The sequence below is a fragment of the Dromaius novaehollandiae genome, chromosome 14 (assembly GCF_036370855.1).
Source record: "Dromaius novaehollandiae isolate bDroNov1 chromosome 14, bDroNov1.hap1, whole genome shotgun sequence".
NCBI lineage: Eukaryota > Metazoa > Chordata > Aves > Casuariiformes > Dromaiidae > Dromaius > Dromaius novaehollandiae.
Genome location: NC_088111.1, coordinates 13423461 through 13441872, shown reverse-complemented (window position 1 = coordinate 13441872; position 18412 = coordinate 13423461). Strand labels below are relative to the sequence as shown.

Sequence of the window (18412 nt, the reverse complement as noted above, 5' to 3'; positions counted from 1 at the left end):
GCCGAGCTGGGGGAGGCGGGGCCCCCGGACCTCATTTCCCAGCGTGCCCTGCCGGCGCCTGTGTCTTGGAGCTTGTGTGCGCCTGCTGCTTGGGTCGGCAGCTGCCGGTCGCTGAGGTGCCGGCTGCTTCCTGGTCTCCGTCCGCCCCGGCGCCGCCCGCCTGCCCGGCTCGTCGCTCCCCTCGGGGCCATGGCGCCATAGAGCCTCGCGGGCCGCAGCCGCCCTTCGCCGCCAGCATGTTCGGCCGCTCCCGCAGCTGGGTGGGCGGCGGACACGGGAAGGCCGCCCGTAGCATCCACTCCTTGGATCACCTCAAGTAAGCGCGGGGCCGCCGGGGGCTCGGAGGAGGGAGCGGGGTGCTGTGAGGGGAAGCGCGCTGAGGGGAGCGCGGGGCTGGCGGTGGCGGCAAGCGGGAGCCGCTCCGCGGCCGGCCCTCCCCGGGCGGGGGGGAGGAGAGGGCTACCGGCGCCCGTCGGCGTTGGGGGGGGGGGGGGGGAGCTGGCGGGCTCTGGCTCGGAGGGGTGCGGGGGCCGGGGGGGAGGCTCCCTGGTCCCTCCCTGGTTTGCGCGTTTGGCAGCTCTCCTGAGCCGAAGGCTCCCGGAGCAGTTCTCGAGCAGCGACGGAGGTTTTCTGTTTAGTGTGTTTTTTCTTTTTCCTCCACCTCCTTCTCCGTGAAATGAGTCCCGATTTTGATAGCACTCTCGTCTCTTGGCCTCAAAATATATTCAGGGCAGACGCAGTTCCATGGCGCAATGCCACACTCACGGCTGTGATACGTGTTTTTTATTTCTAATTATGTCACAGGCTCGCCCTGTGGAGTAGAGCGTAAGAGGTATTAAATACGAGAAATATCGCGTTCCTGTTGAGAGAGAACTTTTATTGCTTCCTGGTAGTGGCCAAGAAGCTAGGAGCCTGGTCCTGGGCTGTAAACAGTACAGAGCTTCTGAAAAGGAAATGGATCTTAGTAGTCAGCAGTGATTCACAACAGTCGGCAATGGTTCTGCAGGTCCAGGGATGTACCCTGGGTAGAAGGCTGGCATGAAAATAAAGCTATTGAGCTTGGGAATTGCAGTGTTAGTCTGTGGAGTCTGACATCCTTGCATTATTGCTAACTGTAGAAGGGGTAGAATAGCTTTTTCTAGCTCTGCCACTGGAGAGTTGGAGGGAAGACAAAGGATAAAAAACTTCTAAGTTCTCTGTTTTATTCTAAGGGTTCTGATTATTGCAAGAAAATCAGTGAGGTCTATGCTTAGAGCTTCTCTTGCTACTGAATAATTCTGGTGCTGGACCTGGTCATAACTTTTTTCCTGAGGAATGATAGATTAAAATAGACATTTTTGTCATTCTGAAGTGAAAGATACCATCCTATTTTAGGGAAGTTATTTTAAGGACCTGAAAATTGTCATGACATTACCTCTGGTAGACTGATAAGTGCCATATCTATTGATACTCAGTTCACATCCATTGCATGAAATGATGAATGGATAATCCCCCTTTTAATGACAGTTGAAGTATTGCAGGAATTAATTGCTTTATCTTCTTGCTTCCTAGAATAACTTATGAATAGATGAATTAATATTAATTTTTTGAGAGTAATATTAATGGCATTTTAGGTGAGATGTCAGTTTTTCTTGGTCTGCATATCTCCGCATTGATTCTCCCAATTAGTATAGCTATCAAGTCATAAAAGCATGATACCTGGAGTTCTTCTTTGCTTTATTTTAAGGCCTTTTTTTCTCATCTTCCATAGATGTAGTGGTATTCAAACTACAAAGAGTGACTTTAAAATGCATTTGCACTTGAATGGGCAGCTCCTAAATAGATCTGGAGCAGGACACTGGAAATTGAGGCTTTTCTTGATTGTGTATCAAGATTTGGATTTGGACGGTGTGAGTGGATGGACAATTGTCACAGACTTCCTTCTGTTTGAAAGCCTGCAGGTTGACCTAAATGGACCTATTTTCTTTTCTCATTGGGGAAAAAAAAACAGATATGGTCCTGGTCTGTTACTTGAATGCGTGTGCAGGTTTTATGTCTCTAGCTGACTTTTCTTAATTTTATCATGGCTATCCACAACAGTCAGAGAATGTTCTTGGATTCCGAGACTCAGCTTTTTAAGTGCGTCTTGATTGTCGGAAGCTGGTCTCAAAGCAGCTTAAAGGAGCTATGTCTGTTGTCGTAAAATTACTTTTATTTTAAATTAAAAAAAGTATAGTGATCTGTTGGGTTTTGTTTAGACTAGGTGAATGTCAGTAATGAATAAATCCTAATATAAGCATGTTAGTCATTCCTTCACTGGAACAACACACACTATCCATCTCTTTAGGTTCTATTAAAAATCTGCATTTTTAGCAGTTAACACTTATGTTTTTAATGGTTATACTTTGGGTAGCTTTTAAAATAATAGCTGTAATTTTCTCTTAATATGAAGTTGAAGAAACCACAGTGTTTGTCACTTAAATATTCTTGCTGTATTACTGTTTTGTACTGTTCTTCTTTCTTTCCTTCTCTATTTTCCTGCAAAAGCTAAATGTTGTATAGTAAATCTCTTCAGACTTGCCTGTAGAGAAATCCAAATGCTTTGCAGCAAAATGAACAATTTTGCCTAACAGTATGAAAATAAAATTCATTTTGGCCAATGTGTAAAAAAGATGATCTTAATCCTATTCTGAACAGGTTGTAATGCCCTTTCTTCATGATTCACTTCTCACTGATCTCAGTGGATAACTCAGTGAATTAACAATTTGGGGTGCTCCCCTCTCCTCCTTTAAATTATTTTTTTTCTGCAATAATAACAAGTGATGTATGATCAGCAATGCAATACCAGTACTGGTAATCTGTATTACAAGAAAAGGAGAGCATTAACAGGAGAAGTACTTTCTAAATGAAATCACTGTGAATACAAACCTTATTGAGAAATATACAATTGGTAGATTTCAATGATTAATCAGCTTACAAAGAGGTTTTGAATGGGTTCTGACTATAAGTAGGATAGTGTAGGATGGTAGGACTATGAGTAGTAATGAGTCGGATGCACTTGTATAAGATTTGGATCTTACAAGTGCTCTTTCAAGATGATGTATGTATTGCAGTCCTTATCTCTGAACTGGAGAAATGTTCAAAACCAGCAAGACTAAATTTAAGTGTATGGCTCTTTACCAAAGAAAGAGAAATCATGTGCATAAATACAAAATAGAATGTAACTGGTGAGGCAGCAGTACTGTGGAAAGTAATTTTGAAAGCATGGGAGGTCAGACTGAGTAAGTCAACATCATCAGGCATTGCTGGGGCGGGGAATTACCCTCAGATATAAACATTCAGGAGGCAGTTATTCTGAGCTACTTAGCGCTGATGGGCATTTAGATAGAACATCTATCTGGTTTTGATATTACCCTTGAAGACAGACAAATTCAAGTACAGAGAGAGAGAGAAAGGATGCTGATGCATGATGAAATTTGAATAAATTGAATTTAAGTTTAGAAAAAAGAGGCTGAGAGGGACACTTTCAGCATGTTAGAATCTTTTAGACAAGAAAAATGCGATCATATGTTCTCTTGTGGCCATGGATGGTAGAACAAGTAATATCCTGTTTGATTTGCAGCAGAATGGACGCAGTCTACAAGTATTGTGGCTCATGCTTGACTTAGATAAGAGATGAAGTATATAATTCTCTCCTAGAATACTAGCTTTACTTTGTTTGTTTGTGTGTGATATCTTTAATTGTGAAATCTAAAATGGCATTATTGTAAAGAAAGGACACCCAATAACCTTGATCTGTTTAGAGAGTGTATGTTCTAAGTGTTTGTTTAGCTAGGCTGTTCATCTATCCCTCTGTTCTGTTCTTTACATGCTTTCAATTCTAAAAATGAATGCATTGTGGCTATTTGAGGCAACAGCCTTTTTTGCTATGCAGACCTGAAGCTATTGCTTCCTCACTAGCTGCATTTTCTTTCTCTCGTTTGTGTGGCTTGTTCAGGTATGGTTCTTGGCTACTTTTGCCTGTAAGCCAGGCACTCTTGTGTAGGTCAGGGTTTCTTACTGTTCTCTCTGGCTGCTCTGATAGTCACTGCACTCTGTTTCTGCAGCTCCTCGCCTTAGGAGCTGTGACCTGTGGCTAAAATACCAAAAAAAGTTCTTATTGCCGGTTGAGGACAGTCTAACCTCAGTAGATACATAGCCAGATCTAGTTGAGAGGACGCTTTTATTTTCCTCCCCTCTCAATCTACAAACTGTAATTTAAGCTGGTTGACTTCACAGTGGAATGGATAAAGAGAATTTATGTGGTTTATTCCAGTAATTCAGTGGTAGTGTCTTAAACCAACTCAACCTTTTCTGATGATATTTTCTGATCATATTTTTTCTGATCATAGTTTTCCTATTAATGTGAAAGGTCGAGCAACTTTGCCTGGAATTTGAGCTTAGTTTCTTTGTTTCTAGGTACAAATAACATTTTTCCTGCTTTTCCAACCTGTTTGTAAAGAGGTGTTTTATCTAGAGCTGTTGGTACTTTTACACGCGTTTCTCGTTACTGTCTCATTGTTTGGTATTTTAATTAAAACCTTTTATGCATGCAGAATACATGCCATTATAGATGCATGCTAAACATTGCTCATAACCTGGTCACATACAGTGTCTGTAATTAAGTATGGCTAAAGATTCTTGTTTCATACCTGATTCATTTCCTGAAGTACTGTCCATGCTGTGTGTTGAGTTGCCTTTGCAAGAACCTTAATTATGTAGTTATAGGCAGCATGAAGAAGCATGTATAGTATGGTTAAATTCAGTGTTTTCTAATTTCTGAGTGCTTGACTTTCTAAACCGTTGTCTGTTTTAATGTGTGTGTAAGAAGTAGAAAAATAATTGCACAATTTCTGTATTCATGAGTAATTGTAAAAGCTTACTGCGATAAGCATAGTTTCTTACCAGAAAATATTCAGAATTTTCTGTCTTGTTGTTAGCAAAATCTCCCATTGATGTCAATGGTATTCCTACATGGTGGGTTTTTTGTTGTTTGAACTTGAAGCTTTCAGATGTAGAGAGATAGAGATGACAGTCTATTCTTTGTAAGGATTTAGTATTTTGGAGCACCAATTCTTATCCTTTGTCACAGCACATAAAGATAGATTTTTATTTATTTATTTTTAAGAATTTGTGTAAATATAAAAATACCAGTCTTGTGCAGTACTTTATATTTTCATGATACAGGATGTTGCATGACTTGTCTGGTAAGAGAAACAAGTTCATGCATGTTTTCTCATTGATTTTCAAGTAAATGGATAAAGGAGTAGCTTAAAAGTAAAGCCTACATTTTTCTCATAATGCATTGGTGTGTTTGCAAGTCAGGGAACTTTGCAGTGACATCGATATCAAGCAAATATATTTGGACTTAAGAATGTATTTATGGTTATTAAATGTTCCTTGCTTTGTCAGAAATGTTTGTAATGCTTTACATACCAGTGACTCCTGAGGTGAGGTAATAGCATATAATTCTTTCCACTGTTTATGCTCATAAGAATTCTGTAGTTGGAGTAAACCTTGTTCCTAAGTTTATGTAATATAACTAGTTAATTAGAAATATGTCTAAATTATCACATCTATAAACATATTACCTCAAATAAATAGGCTAAAATTTGTCAGGCAGTGTAACATTAATTATCCTTTTAAAACTAAACTAACTCTCTTCAAAAATAGTTACCAAGCAGATTGTTGTAGAATGAACTGTTCTGATATAATTGCCTTCAGACTTCAACTGTTCATTACTCTGTTAACTGACGTGCACACAGAGCACTGACTGGACCCATTGCCCTGATAACAGGTGCAGTACCATAACAGGAAGTTTTTGCAGGACCTGTGTACCATGTGCTTATTAGAAAGCCGCAGGAATTCCAATAGGTGGTCAGAATTACAAACTTGCCCATCTTCCCTGTGACCCATCACGCTGTCTCCACAGAAGGAATTATGAACTGTGGTACTCAGATTAATTGAAGAGGATTTGCATGTAAGCTTTGTCTTGCTGTCGAGGGACTCCTGTTGTGGACCAGCACGTGACTAGGCAGTTATGACTGTAGGAGGTAGCTATGAATCATCTTTTCCAATGTCTGGTTTCAACCCGAGCAGCTCTAGATCTGGACTTGGGAAACAAGTATTGACCTGTGAGGAAAAACAGTGTGGAGGGAGAGAGGGGGAGAAAGAGAAAGAGAGAATTTTTTACTGAACAGGAAAAGTACGAAAAGCGTATCTTTTCCCCCTTCTGCCACCTTTTCCTTTTCTCTTTCTCTGCCCTCTGCTCCACTAACCTTAATATGATTTATCCTTTACCACATTGCTAATTTTGGGGGAGGGAAAGGATGATGTGGTATATCAAGTTTGTTAAAACTGTAAACTTCTCAGAGTTGCTCATTTAATTTTCGATGTGTTTGTGCAGTACCTAACACAGTTAAGTCCTTATTTAATGATTAAGCACTATCATAATCAGCAGACTGATAACATTTTACCATAAGATTATAATAAACTTCTCTGGAATTGCTTCTGTTTCCTTCATGGCCTGTGAGGATGGTCTGTGTCTTGTAGCAAATTATGTGAAGTTCTGGCCAACAGAGAGGCAGCTCTGTTAGTGGTTGAAAAAGATTCCCAAAACCAGTTGTAAATTTTAAGGAAACGGGAAGTATGGTCAAACTTTTTTTCATTGAATTAAAGTGTGAAAAAGGTTCCGAAGCTAGGTAATAGCTTGGTTTGTTTCTGCCTTGGTTTGTCCTTTTCCTAAGTCTGATAAATAGTTGGAACAGCCTTATACATGTATTCAGTTAAGTGGCATTCTGATGTCCAGCTGTGTGTTTGCCCTGTGCAGTGATTAAGTTTCTTAGGGTAGATTAAATTGGTGGGAAATACTGGTTTTGAAATGCGATTTCAGGTCTGTTTTTGACGCACGTTTCTGAAACTTACTGCAAACCAGAGACTCCCAAAATTTTGTTTTAGAAATGCACAGTGTTTCCTGGAACCATATGGTAGCTTGGCAAAAATCTGTATTCTTACATTCTGTTCAGCAGCTGCTGGAGGTCATCAGGTCTGTGGCTTTCCTTAAAAATGGCATCCTTAACTTTTAGACTCCTGTGCTAATGGTTTGCTCAAGTTTCAACTGTAATTGTTGGGCAAACTTCCACAGAATCCAAAACAACAATGATACTGTCACATAGCCAGAAGGTGTTTAGTAAGCTAAACTTTCACAGTCTTAAAATTATATGAGATTTCTCTAACTATGTATAACTTAATTTTTTTTTCTTTTATAAAAACTGTGCCACTTCTTTACATTCTTCCTTTTTCTTTATTACTTCATAAAAGCAAAAACCACAGATTAAGGAAAGGAGTGATTTTTGAATATTTTCTCATGCTTTTATTAGCATCTTCCCTCCTTTTTGTAGGACAAAGGGAAATAGTCTTTGACATAATATATTATTTTGAAAATAGAAGAAAAACAGAAAATGCACTTCCTTGATTAAGTAAAATTCTGAGATTTGTAATGCAAGCTTTTCAGATTTTCTTTAGGTTCCTGTCACCTGTTGTAATATAGATGTACATTTCTCTAACTTCACTGGACAGTCTTACAGTTTTACCCTCTGAGACAGTAAGGCTGGACTTTGCCACCTTTCAGATGGTATTTCTATGTTTGAATGGTCAGAGACTTGAAGATGAAGATTTGCCAAGATGAATGAAACAGTCTTTGATAGTCTTGGTTGTTAACCATCAAATTAACATAAATTCTTAGAAGTGTCACTGCAGATAATAGAAGGCTGTTTTCTAGCTGGACCTACACGTGTTCTTCTGGACTTGCTCTTTTCCGTATCAGCTACTGGACTTTAAAGTACTCACTAATAAATTTCACTAAGTTGCCATAAGAAGCACATGGAACAAGTTTTGTGGAATTCTCCTCCTGTTAACATATGCATAAGCATTTGTAATTAGTCTGGGTAGTTATAAATTTGTTTTATTTGCCATATATTCTGTTTAACAATTACTTTTCCCTCTGCATCACTATTCAAAGGTAATTTCAGAATTTTAAAACTGTACGATTAGAAATAGTATGTATGTGTATCTAAACTAAGTTACAGTGACTGCAGACAAACATGGTGTGTGTGAAAGTCACAGGGTAGCATATTAATTGCAATTAATTTTTCTTTTAGGTACATGTATCATGTTTTGACCAAAAATACAACAGTAACAGATCACAACCGCAACCTACTGGTGGAGACTATTCGTTCTATAACAGAGATCCTTATATGGGGGGATCAGAATGACAGTTCAGTATTTGAGTAAGTAATTTTAATCATTCTTCAAAAACAAAATCCAGACCCTAAATTGTTTGGAGTTGCATAGAGATCTAGTTGCAAGAGGTTAACTCTTCTAAGACTGCCTTTCGTGAATGTTGGTGGAAAGGTTATATCCTGTGGCAGAAAGACAAGCAGGATTGAATTCTTTTCTTACAAAGAAGCAGAGAATTTAGTTCTAAAATAAACAATACATTCTGTTAGTAACAGAAAGTGTTCAAAGTCCAGAGGCCTTTCCGTGTACTGTTTTTGTTTGGCCTTAAAATCTGTGACATAAATACAGAATCTAACCTATTTTAGGGTCCATATTTACTAAGTACATCTATTAATATCATATGACTTTCATTTGTTTGCTTTAATTTATATAAGATACTCTAAATGAGTATCTTATTCTAGCAGTGATATTTAGAATTCTTGTTTAGATGGTATTTCATTCCTTATAAAATAATGTGATAAAAAAATAAACTTTTAAAGAAATAAGCTGAATATTCAGAGTTGCATATCTCGCTATTAATGCCCATAGGTTGGCTCTCTATGAGAATATTTACTTGGTGATGCTTAGTCTTTTTTGAAGGCAATTTCTGATTGAGATAATGAAAGCTAATATGTTTAGTGTTTTTAATTACTTTTAACATTTCTTATTCAGGGGTGGCTGGTTTTATTTTTACAAGATCAGTTTAACATGACTTGGTTATGATGTGAACTAAGAAAAAGAAAGCTTGTACAGTTCTGATCGTATCTATACTATAGCTCCATCACATTCCTTACTATAGTCTCTGCTTGGAAGAATTTTAAGGCTGCACAGTTTTGGTGTTTTTCACTGCAGTTTATGCAGAAAGATTTTTTTCATGAGCATGTATTCGTGATGTCCTGATAGGAAAAAGTCCATACTGTTCCTTTTTAAACTATGTGCATTGCTGGTTTAAAAATGCTGCATGCATTTATTTCTCTTTGAATTGTACACAAATAACACTTTTGAGATGCCTGCTTCTGATGTGTAGTCTTCTCTTTTTGCTCAGCCTTTTGTGGTCATTCTTCTAGTTTATGCTTTGAGTTTGCTTCCTTCTTAGGTGCATATTTAATAAGAATTTACAGTACTCTGACATGGTCTTAAACATAGGCAATTAAGAATTGAGCTTCAGGGTGATAGCAGAAACTGAGACTGACTGAATGCAATATAGAGCCTGTAAACCAAAAAAAAAAATTGGAAATCAAAATTCAAGAATCAAAAAGCAGATGCATAATGTTGGAGATAAATAGCCTGTTAGCTTAGGAACAAGTGAATATTAAACAAAGCCTGACCTTCATTTAAAAGCTCTCTCTTCAAAATTGTCAGCTTGTGATTGCAAGGTAGGGAAGCTGCCTGATAAATTGGATGCATTAAAATAAAAGAAGGGAGATTAAATAGCCGTTAGGTCTTTATATCCCTTTACCACATAATTTGACTGTTTTTAAAGTTCCCTAGTTACATTTTAGGGCTTTTGGAAAATGTTCTTCTGTTATACAGATAAAACTTTGCAAAATACTTCCTCATAAATATGCAGTTTGTGAATCTTTCCTAGAATTATCCTTGATCCTAGTAAAATCATGTTCTTATTAAACATATCAAGTAACTTACTGACACCTCTTTATTGTATTCTAGCTTTTTCTTGGAGAAGAATATGTTTGTTTTCTTCTTGAACATCCTGCGTCAGAAGTCTGGTCGTTATGTGTGCGTACAGCTGCTGCAGACCTTGAACATCCTTTTTGAAAACATCAGTCATGAAACATCATTGTGTAAGGGCACATTTTTAACACATTTTAGTTAGTATTAAATGATCAAGAGTTGATTTAAATCATTTTAATTTTATGAACTTTAACGCTGGTGCCCTGCCACAGAAGAACTCTTTCTCTTTAAATTAAGTCTTTTTTTAACTGAATGCTACTAAAAATATAGCGTAATTTACTCCAAAATATCTTTTTAATACACATTTTCAGTAGTACAGAAGTAGTTGTTTGATACTATTGAAACACTCATTTCATGTATTTCAAGGGGTTCTTTAACTCAGCAGTTAGCTGTGGCCTGAAATGTTTGCTTTGCTACTGCAGATTATGCAGTGCAAGTCTGTCATCTAACTCTTACTGGAACTGTTCTGACATCCTTGGGGCTGGCATTCAATTGAAATGTGTTTACTTCAGGGTTTTCAGAAACATGTAAAGAAGACAGAAAGCTAATGCTCAGTTAAAGGTGTACTCCTAGACTACCAATAGGAGAAAGCGATACACAAGCCTCTGAGAGTATGAGACTTAAGGAGGGGGAGAGACCTTTTTATACATTTTGTTAATGCTATTTTAAGGGTTTGATTTGTCAGCCACAAAGCATGCTTAAATTGAGAAAATGCAAGTGGAAGTGTATTCTATCCTCTATTGACTCCTGTTATCATATTACTGCTTGAAGTTGTCACTTGAGGAGTTTGGCTAAAAATTGGGCTCTTCAGGCATCAAGTAGTTTGCTGCTAGCTGGTACTTTAAGTACAGTTAATTAACATAATGATTTTTTTCTCTTTTGATTAACCTGTGTCATGTCTCTTATTTTTCAGACTACCTGCTTTCTAATAACTATGTGAATTCTATTATTGTCCACAAATTTGACTTTTCCGATGAGGAGATCATGGCATATTACATATCATTTTTGAAAACTCTTTCTCTGAAACTCAACAATCATACTGTACATTTCTTTTATAATGAGGTAAGTGAAGAAAGAGTTACAGGATAAGGATGAGAGGAGTTTAAGTAAAAATTGATACCAATTTGAGATGTATTCCGTTCTGTCTCAACATGACTTGTTTGTTCTAAATTTATTTTTACTATGGTAATATCAGTGATTGAGAATTCATTTGTGATGGTCTCTGGAGAAGCGTATCAAAAAAGAAGGTCCCTGTATTTGTACAACTACAGTGTGACCTAAATCTAAAAGTTAGTATTACTTCTACGGTTTCAGCAGTTCTCAAGTCTGCTTCGCTGAGAATCCAACCTATTATGTGCCCATTACCATGCTTTTATAAACAGAATCTTTTTTTCCATTCTACCACTCAATTCTTAAGAGGCGCACTCTAAGTCTGCAAAGCCTGGTTAATCGAAGGCTAGAGCTGAAACATTCTTTTCCTCTTTCTCCATACCACTTTTTGCCAAAAGAGGGCATCAAAGCTCTGAATATGTGCAGAGTCAACATAGAATGCTTTGGTCAAAGCAGTTTATTTTATATCAAAGCTACAGCTGCAACTGACCCTGAATTGTTAAACCATTTTGATTGCTTTATAAAAATTAAAAATACTTGAGCAATACATGGAAAACATTTTTCATGTAGAATTCTAACATATAATGCTTTCTTTCCTTTTGTTACAGCACACTAATGACTTTGCTTTGTATACAGAAGCTATAAAGTTTTTTAACCACCCAGAAAGCATGGTCAGAATTGCTGTTAGGACTATAACTTTAAACGTCTACAAAGGTATGTTTTTTTAATATTAGAAAAGGCACATATACAAAATGTTTGTTTTACTGTAGTTTAATTTTCAGCTATACATATTTAAACTTAGTTCTTGTTATATGAGATTGAAAACCTTAGCATGCTGATGTCCTTGCTCTGCATGTGCACATGTTATTTTTCATGAAACAGAAACCCAAAGCTGCAGTGTGTATTTGTAAATAGTATGCAGTTACAGATTCCTCTACTGGACATCCTAATTGGACACAAGGAAAAAACATTTCACAGTAGCTAAGCACTGGAACAGGATTCCCAGAGAAGCTGAGGACTCTCTATTGATATTTTCAAAACTCTGCAAGGCCCAAAGCAGCCTGATCCAACTTTGAAGTTGGCCCTGCTTTAAAAAGAGATTTGGCTTAGATGACCTCCAAAAGTCCCTTCCGACCTAAATTTTTCTGTAAGTCTATAAATGTTCATTATGTGATAGACTGAAAATACCACAGTGATTTCTGTGAAAAATGGGTGCATATTCAGAACTTGTCTCTGAAATCAGCATGCTGTAAGGTATTGTGAAATATGTTCACACAGGGCTTCTGTTTCACTGAATTTGTGGGTTTTTTTTTTTTTTTTTTTTTTTTTTTACTTTATTGCAAGTTTAACATGACTTTCTATCAATTAAGAGAAATGGTGATTTCATGACAGTCTTCATCATATTAGAATGTAAGATCTTTCTATCAATTAAGAGAAATGGTGATTTCATGACAGTCTTCATCATATTAGAATGTAAGATCTTTCTTAAAGCAATGAACAATTCACTTTGCAAAGAATTTGAATAGCCTCTTTATAGTGGGTAGCTTTTTTTATAGTGTTGACCACTAGGGACCAAATGTCTTCCTCTTGTATGCTGAGAAACAGGCACTGTAGTATTTGTTTTCTACTTCAAATAGCTGTATGCCTGAATGAGCTCACAAAAAGAGCAAAGTGCAGGCTTCATACATTATTTGTGTATATTTACTAAACTAAATGATAACATTTCACGGTAAGAATATTCAGTTGAATGTTGCAGTGTTATGAAGGTTACAGCTGAAAAGAGCTCAGGCATTCAGGTTTCATAATTTTCTGACTACCATTTGCAAATGTTCTTATCTAACACATACCCTGTATCTTTTAGTTTAGATGCTTCGTGCTTTAGCTTTTTTAACCCTTTTGGAGGATGTCACTATCCCAGTTCCTAATCCTGTTAACTGTTGTCTGTTTCTTTTGCCCTTCCTTCACTGATGATTCCTGTGTTCCTTAATGCAGTGTCATGTAAGTCTCACTAGCTTGACTTTCAGCATTACTGCTTTATTCTTATGCTTTTTCTCTTCTTTTTAATAAAGAATGTGCTAAAAAGCTTCTTGAATTCCACTAGATTTGTTTATCTTCAGACCCATGTAAATATATCAATATTAGGCTCATTCAAGCCAATTAAGAGTCAATATTAAACTTTTGTAGATGTCTGTTTCATGCATCAGATAAATTCAGGTATATACTTGTATGAAAAGCTAGCATGCAATCAAAAATCAGAAAATAACTTTTATTAAAAAAAAAAAGATTGGAAACTCATTTTTCTCTTTAACAATTTCTCTCTAGTGGACAACCAGCCAATGCTGCATTACATTAGAGATAAAACTGCTGTCCCTTATTTCTCCAACCTTGTTTGGTTTATTGGAAGCCACGTGATAGAACTGGATAACTGTGTGCAGACTGATGAAGAGTAAGCCTTTACAAATGCTGGGTATTGAATAGAAATGCTTTTCCCAAATACACTGATAATCTCTTACGTTGTCTGTAGTAGTACAGTTAAGTTAGTTTCTCAATACAGTCCCCTGTAGACACTTCAAGCTTTTAATTCTCGCAAAGCTATGTTAGCAGTTCTTTGAGTTAATAGTGGTTAGTGCTCCCTATCTGTGCTAACGTCTGTACAAGTAAATTATTGTTTAGCAACATGCTTTTTCATCCTTGTTTTCATTCTGCTAAGTTTGATAGCTATTCGGAAGACATAAATGCCATTTTGTGCTTCTCAGTCTTATTAACTTTGCTTTGTTTAATGTTCCTTTTCTCTGTGTATGATCTCAGTAGAACAGCATTCTGAAAAGTTTTTCTAGGAAAAAAATTGTAATATGGAAAGTTGAACTTTATTTAATACTTGAACTGTCAGATCTGAAATTTCTGTGTAACATTCTGCTATCAACTACAGAAACACTTTGTTTCTTCAAGTTATCCTTGGTTTATATACATGCCTTAGAATGGGCAGCCATTATCTCCTCACTTTAAGAAAGTGTGAAAAAGTTGCATTAAAACAGAAATTTATCTTACTTTTGAGACAAACCTTACCATTTTTTATGATTGGCGTCTGAAAAGACTCTGAAGGTAGAAACTGAAGTTTCATGAAAATATTGCTTCTGAAAACTCAGGGGAAAAAATCTGTGTATCCTAAAGCAATTACAAGCCTGAATACTCTGCACTAGCTGCTTCAGGTGACTATACTGAAAGCATCTGCTTCAGGTAGTCAATCTGTGAAAAAGATACATGTGAATTCTGCCATTAAGTTTTTAAAACACTTCTACCATTTTTTTTGTATCAGAGGCTTTCTTTTTCTGCTCTCTTTCAGGCACAGAAATAGGGGCAAACTGAGTGACCTGGTAGCAGAACATCTTGATCATTTGCATTACCTTAATGATATCCTTATCATTAACTGTGAATTTTTAAATGATGTGCTGACAGACCACCTACTTAATAGGCTCTTTCTTCCCCTCTATGTGTATTCCTTAGTAAATCAAGATAAGGTAAGGGATACCTGCCAATATTTAAGTCTTAAAGGATTTTTTACTTTGGTATGTATGGTGATTTGTCTGCCAGGTATATTCTGTAGTAGGATTAATATTGTCTGTGTCAAAGTTCTTGTATATGAAAGAGTTTGAATAAGGCGACTGTAGGGGAAATACTCTAAGACTAAAGCTTCATCTATTCTGTTCTTAGATTCATTCACTAAACGTGTACTGTTTTGGATGATATGGTTGTTAAATGTTAGCGGTAGTGAGGACAAGAGGAGCTGTAAATTAGAATCTGGGTTTGAGTTTCTGCGACACTAGGAGATGTTTGGTTTCATTTTCTGATGTGGTTACATGTCCCCGGCAAGAACTGATTGTAATACCTTTTTCCAGCATACAAGCACAGATTTTCCACAGTGTAAAAATCCAATTTAGGCTGAAAATGTAAACCTTGTTTCTGATACTTGACTCTGTTATTAGCAGTGGTGATATGATATAGTTGAAGCTTTATTTCTTTATTTTTAGAATATGGCCTTTAAATTTAGTTGAGGCTATGTTTCAATGAAATTGAGCTTGTGTTTGTAAAATTCCAGGTTCCTATACTCAATTGTCATTTAAAAGAAAAAGCCACTGTTTTTTTTTTATTTGAGGTTTTTTCCTTCTAAATCTTCCGTAGCATGTTTGTTCTTAAGATTTGAAGTGCCTTGTGAATTTCAGAATATTTTCATTACGTAGAGCTAAAGTTCATTGCAAATTAATGAATTCGGTCTGTTGCACATGCACTGAAGACTGAATAGTCATCGTCATCTCACCCTGCCATTGATAGGGTGTATTTGAAATGGGGCAGAAAGCAGATTTCCTGATTCTTGCTTTCATTTGCAGCTGTTCTAACCCTTCCCTTTCATGAATAAACACACAAAAGCTAGCAGATTTTTGCACTTGAAAATCAAAGATCCTGTTCACAGACTAATATGTTTACTAGGCTGAACTCAAAGATATTTACCATTGTGAAACTGGGCTATCTTTTACCTCTTGAGATAACTGATTAATTTATTTGGTGATGATTTCTAAAGTATCACTAATGTATTTTAGAGATATTTAAATAACTATTAATATGTAAATTTAATGTTCTTGTGCTCAGCTTATACTTAGTTATTTTTGTCTGTGAGCTACTTGATTTAGAAAAATGTCTGTCAACAACTCCTTTTTAATATGTAGGTAATATCTCATTGTTTCTGTTTCTGACTAACTAGTTTTGAGAACATCCTTTAATGAGTGTTATCTGAAAAGTACTTTTTGAAGAAATAGTTGCAAAATGAAAACCAACATAGTTCTCAGTTACTCAGCTGTTAAAATGTTACCAGAAGCAACTATGAAAGGCTATAATAAATAGTCATTTTTTTTAAAGCGTATAGAGCCAGATGTATGCTTAATAGGAGAGTCTTTCATTCAAAATTGTTTACAAGAAATGAATGTTGGCATGATACTTTCTGGAAGTTTTGGTGATAGGGTGTCGAATGTGGAGCAATGCAATGTTTTGTTTTAAATAAGATATTACATAGTGTAAATGCTTTAACTTTGTAAAAGTAAATCAGCACTTTTCTTAACTTTTTTCTTTCCTTAGGGTGGGGAGCGTCCAAAAATAAGTCTCCAAGTTTCCCTCTATCTTCTTTCTCAAGTACGTATTTAGCTTATTTTGTCCTGTTTCAGAACATGTTTTGCAACAGTGTCATAATTTATAATAGGAATTATAGTTTTTTGATGTATTTCAGAAAAACTGCTAAAGACAACTTGGCAAACATTGCTTAAATCCCTTAAAAAAAAAAAAAAAAAGAAAAAGAAAAAAAGCAAGCTCATTTGTTGTATTACAGATGGACCAATGAACCTTTCATTTCAGTTAGTATCTTTCCTCAGAGGATCGCATCATGGCAGCCTTAAGTATACTCAGTGCTCTGACAGTTGTCAAACAGCACTCAACGGAGCCATGCAATGTGCTAGGGCAGAATTTAATAAAATTGCAGGTGAAACTTAAATGAACAGCATATTGCACTTTGAACTTGCCTAAACTTTGGAGGATTCCAGGTTTGAATTTTCCCGAACTACACCCAAACTTCCTCACAGTTTTTGTCATTATGTCTATAACTTAAATCTGTTGCTTTGCAGTAATTGGAGTAATTATAAAAGTACCTGTTATTTCTCATTCTCACAAGTCCCACTTCCTTTTCTTTCTGGAACTTTTTTTTTCCTTTCAAATGAAGGAAGTCTTTTGGGGGAGGGAATATTTTTTATTTTTGTTTTAATTGTAGACAATGGAGGAAAAAACCTTATGCTAAATAATTGTGTCTCCTTATAGTCTTTTGTACATAACTGAGTCTAGTTTTCTTAAATTATGCTCTCTGAAAATAAATTTTACTTATTTAATAGAATTTTTTTAATTCTTAATTTTTTTCTTTTAAATTACAAATTTAAATTAGTCATTATTGTATGGCCCATAATTGTCATTTTTAAAAACTTCTCTGAAAAAATTTGATTTGTTAGGAATACATAATTTGATGTGTCTTAATTTAACTCCCATGTCACTGAACTTTTTTTAGATTTATTGACTACAAATAAAACCTTGGGAGCAACAGCTCTGTGCAACTAAAGCAATCTACATCACACAGTGTTGTGTACTTTGAACTCGCTTAATCTCATTGATTTCAGTGATAGTGTTGGCTTGATATCAATTCAAGATTTGCATCTATATTTTTAAATTGTGTTTTAATAAAGAAAATGGAACACTGTTTCCTAGTCGTGAAGACTGGGGAGCAAATTTTGTTCATCAGAATGGGATATGGTCTGGAAAATCAAGCTAAGTTTTCTGTACCTGGCAGAAGTACACGTGTGTGGTGTGGGTGGGTTTTTTGTTTTTTGTTTTTGTTTTAAACCTAGAGAGCATCTCTGAAAGGGTGGGACTAAAACTACTAAAACATCCTGTCTGAAAAGCGTACACTGAGCATCTGAAAACTTTTTTTAATTATTTCAGTTACTGTTGTCAGACACATTCTTTAATTATAGCTCTTCATATATTAGAGACAGGTGCTTGAAACACATGTAGCAGCAGATAAAAATCCAGGGTTACTTCAAGTGAATATGTAAGGTGCTTGGACTATACACAGGAATGTTTTGGCCCTCCTGTTTTCTGAATTAGAAGTTTGAGTGATTTGTGAGGTTGTTCAAAGTATTTTGAAGTGTGTCGCAACTTTCCAAAGTTTTATATAGGCCTCTATTGAATACTAACCACCTTACCTTTGAAAATCTGGAATTGTGCTGAACTGAATCAGAAAGAAAACCTGTGGATACTGTGTTTAACTAAATATTGTCCAAACAATGCTCAGGTTTACTGGTTTGGAAATTATCTGAAGATTTTTCAGCTAGAACCACTGTTTAGGCATCTAGGTTCAATATTTTTTTGCAAAGAATAGGTGTAGGCTGACATATGACTGTTGTGGCTGGATGTTCTGTCCAGATCCAGTGAGCCTGCTGCATGACATTAACTATGAATCACTGCAAAATAATTGTGTACTGGAGTACTGTCAGTCATTGACATGCAAGAAAGTTAATGGATACTGTGTAACATATTCAATTTGTATAGTTGCTCCAAACCCACATTTTTATGAAGTGGTTTTAATTTGAGTTCCCTGCTAGAATATTGCATAACTTTATCCTTCCTTATCAGCTTTGAGACTAATTTCTTTATTTTAGAAGGAGCATCATTATAACTAGGTAGTATAAAATGTAGAGAAAGGGCAAATATCTGTAGAAAGAATTGT

The 18412-nt window shown here is 36.2% G+C and overlaps 1 protein-coding gene across 4 annotated transcripts in view; it reads left to right on the top strand.

Moving 5' to 3' along the window:
- Positions 1 to 18: 18 nt before the first annotated feature.
- The window catches only part of CLEC16A (C-type lectin domain containing 16A), a 95767-nt gene continuing 77373 nt past the window's right edge, over positions 19 to 18412 (top strand). For 3 of the 4 annotated variants that reach the window (XM_026096351.2, XM_064520395.1, XM_064520396.1), the window contains exons 1-8: positions 19 to 316; positions 8178 to 8306; positions 9964 to 10097; positions 10901 to 11049; positions 11706 to 11811; positions 13420 to 13543; positions 14441 to 14615; positions 16225 to 16278. In XM_026096351.2, coding sequence (XP_025952136.1) covers positions 237 to 316; positions 8178 to 8306; positions 9964 to 10097; positions 10901 to 11049; positions 11706 to 11811; positions 13420 to 13543; positions 14441 to 14615; positions 16225 to 16278 — 951 coding nt within the window. In that variant the 5' untranslated portion in view covers positions 19 to 236. The remainder of the gene's footprint in view (positions 317 to 8177; positions 8307 to 9963; positions 10098 to 10900; positions 11050 to 11705; positions 11812 to 13419; positions 13544 to 14440; positions 14616 to 16224; positions 16279 to 18412) is intronic. The other variant, XM_026096353.2, reaches the window with a different exon arrangement.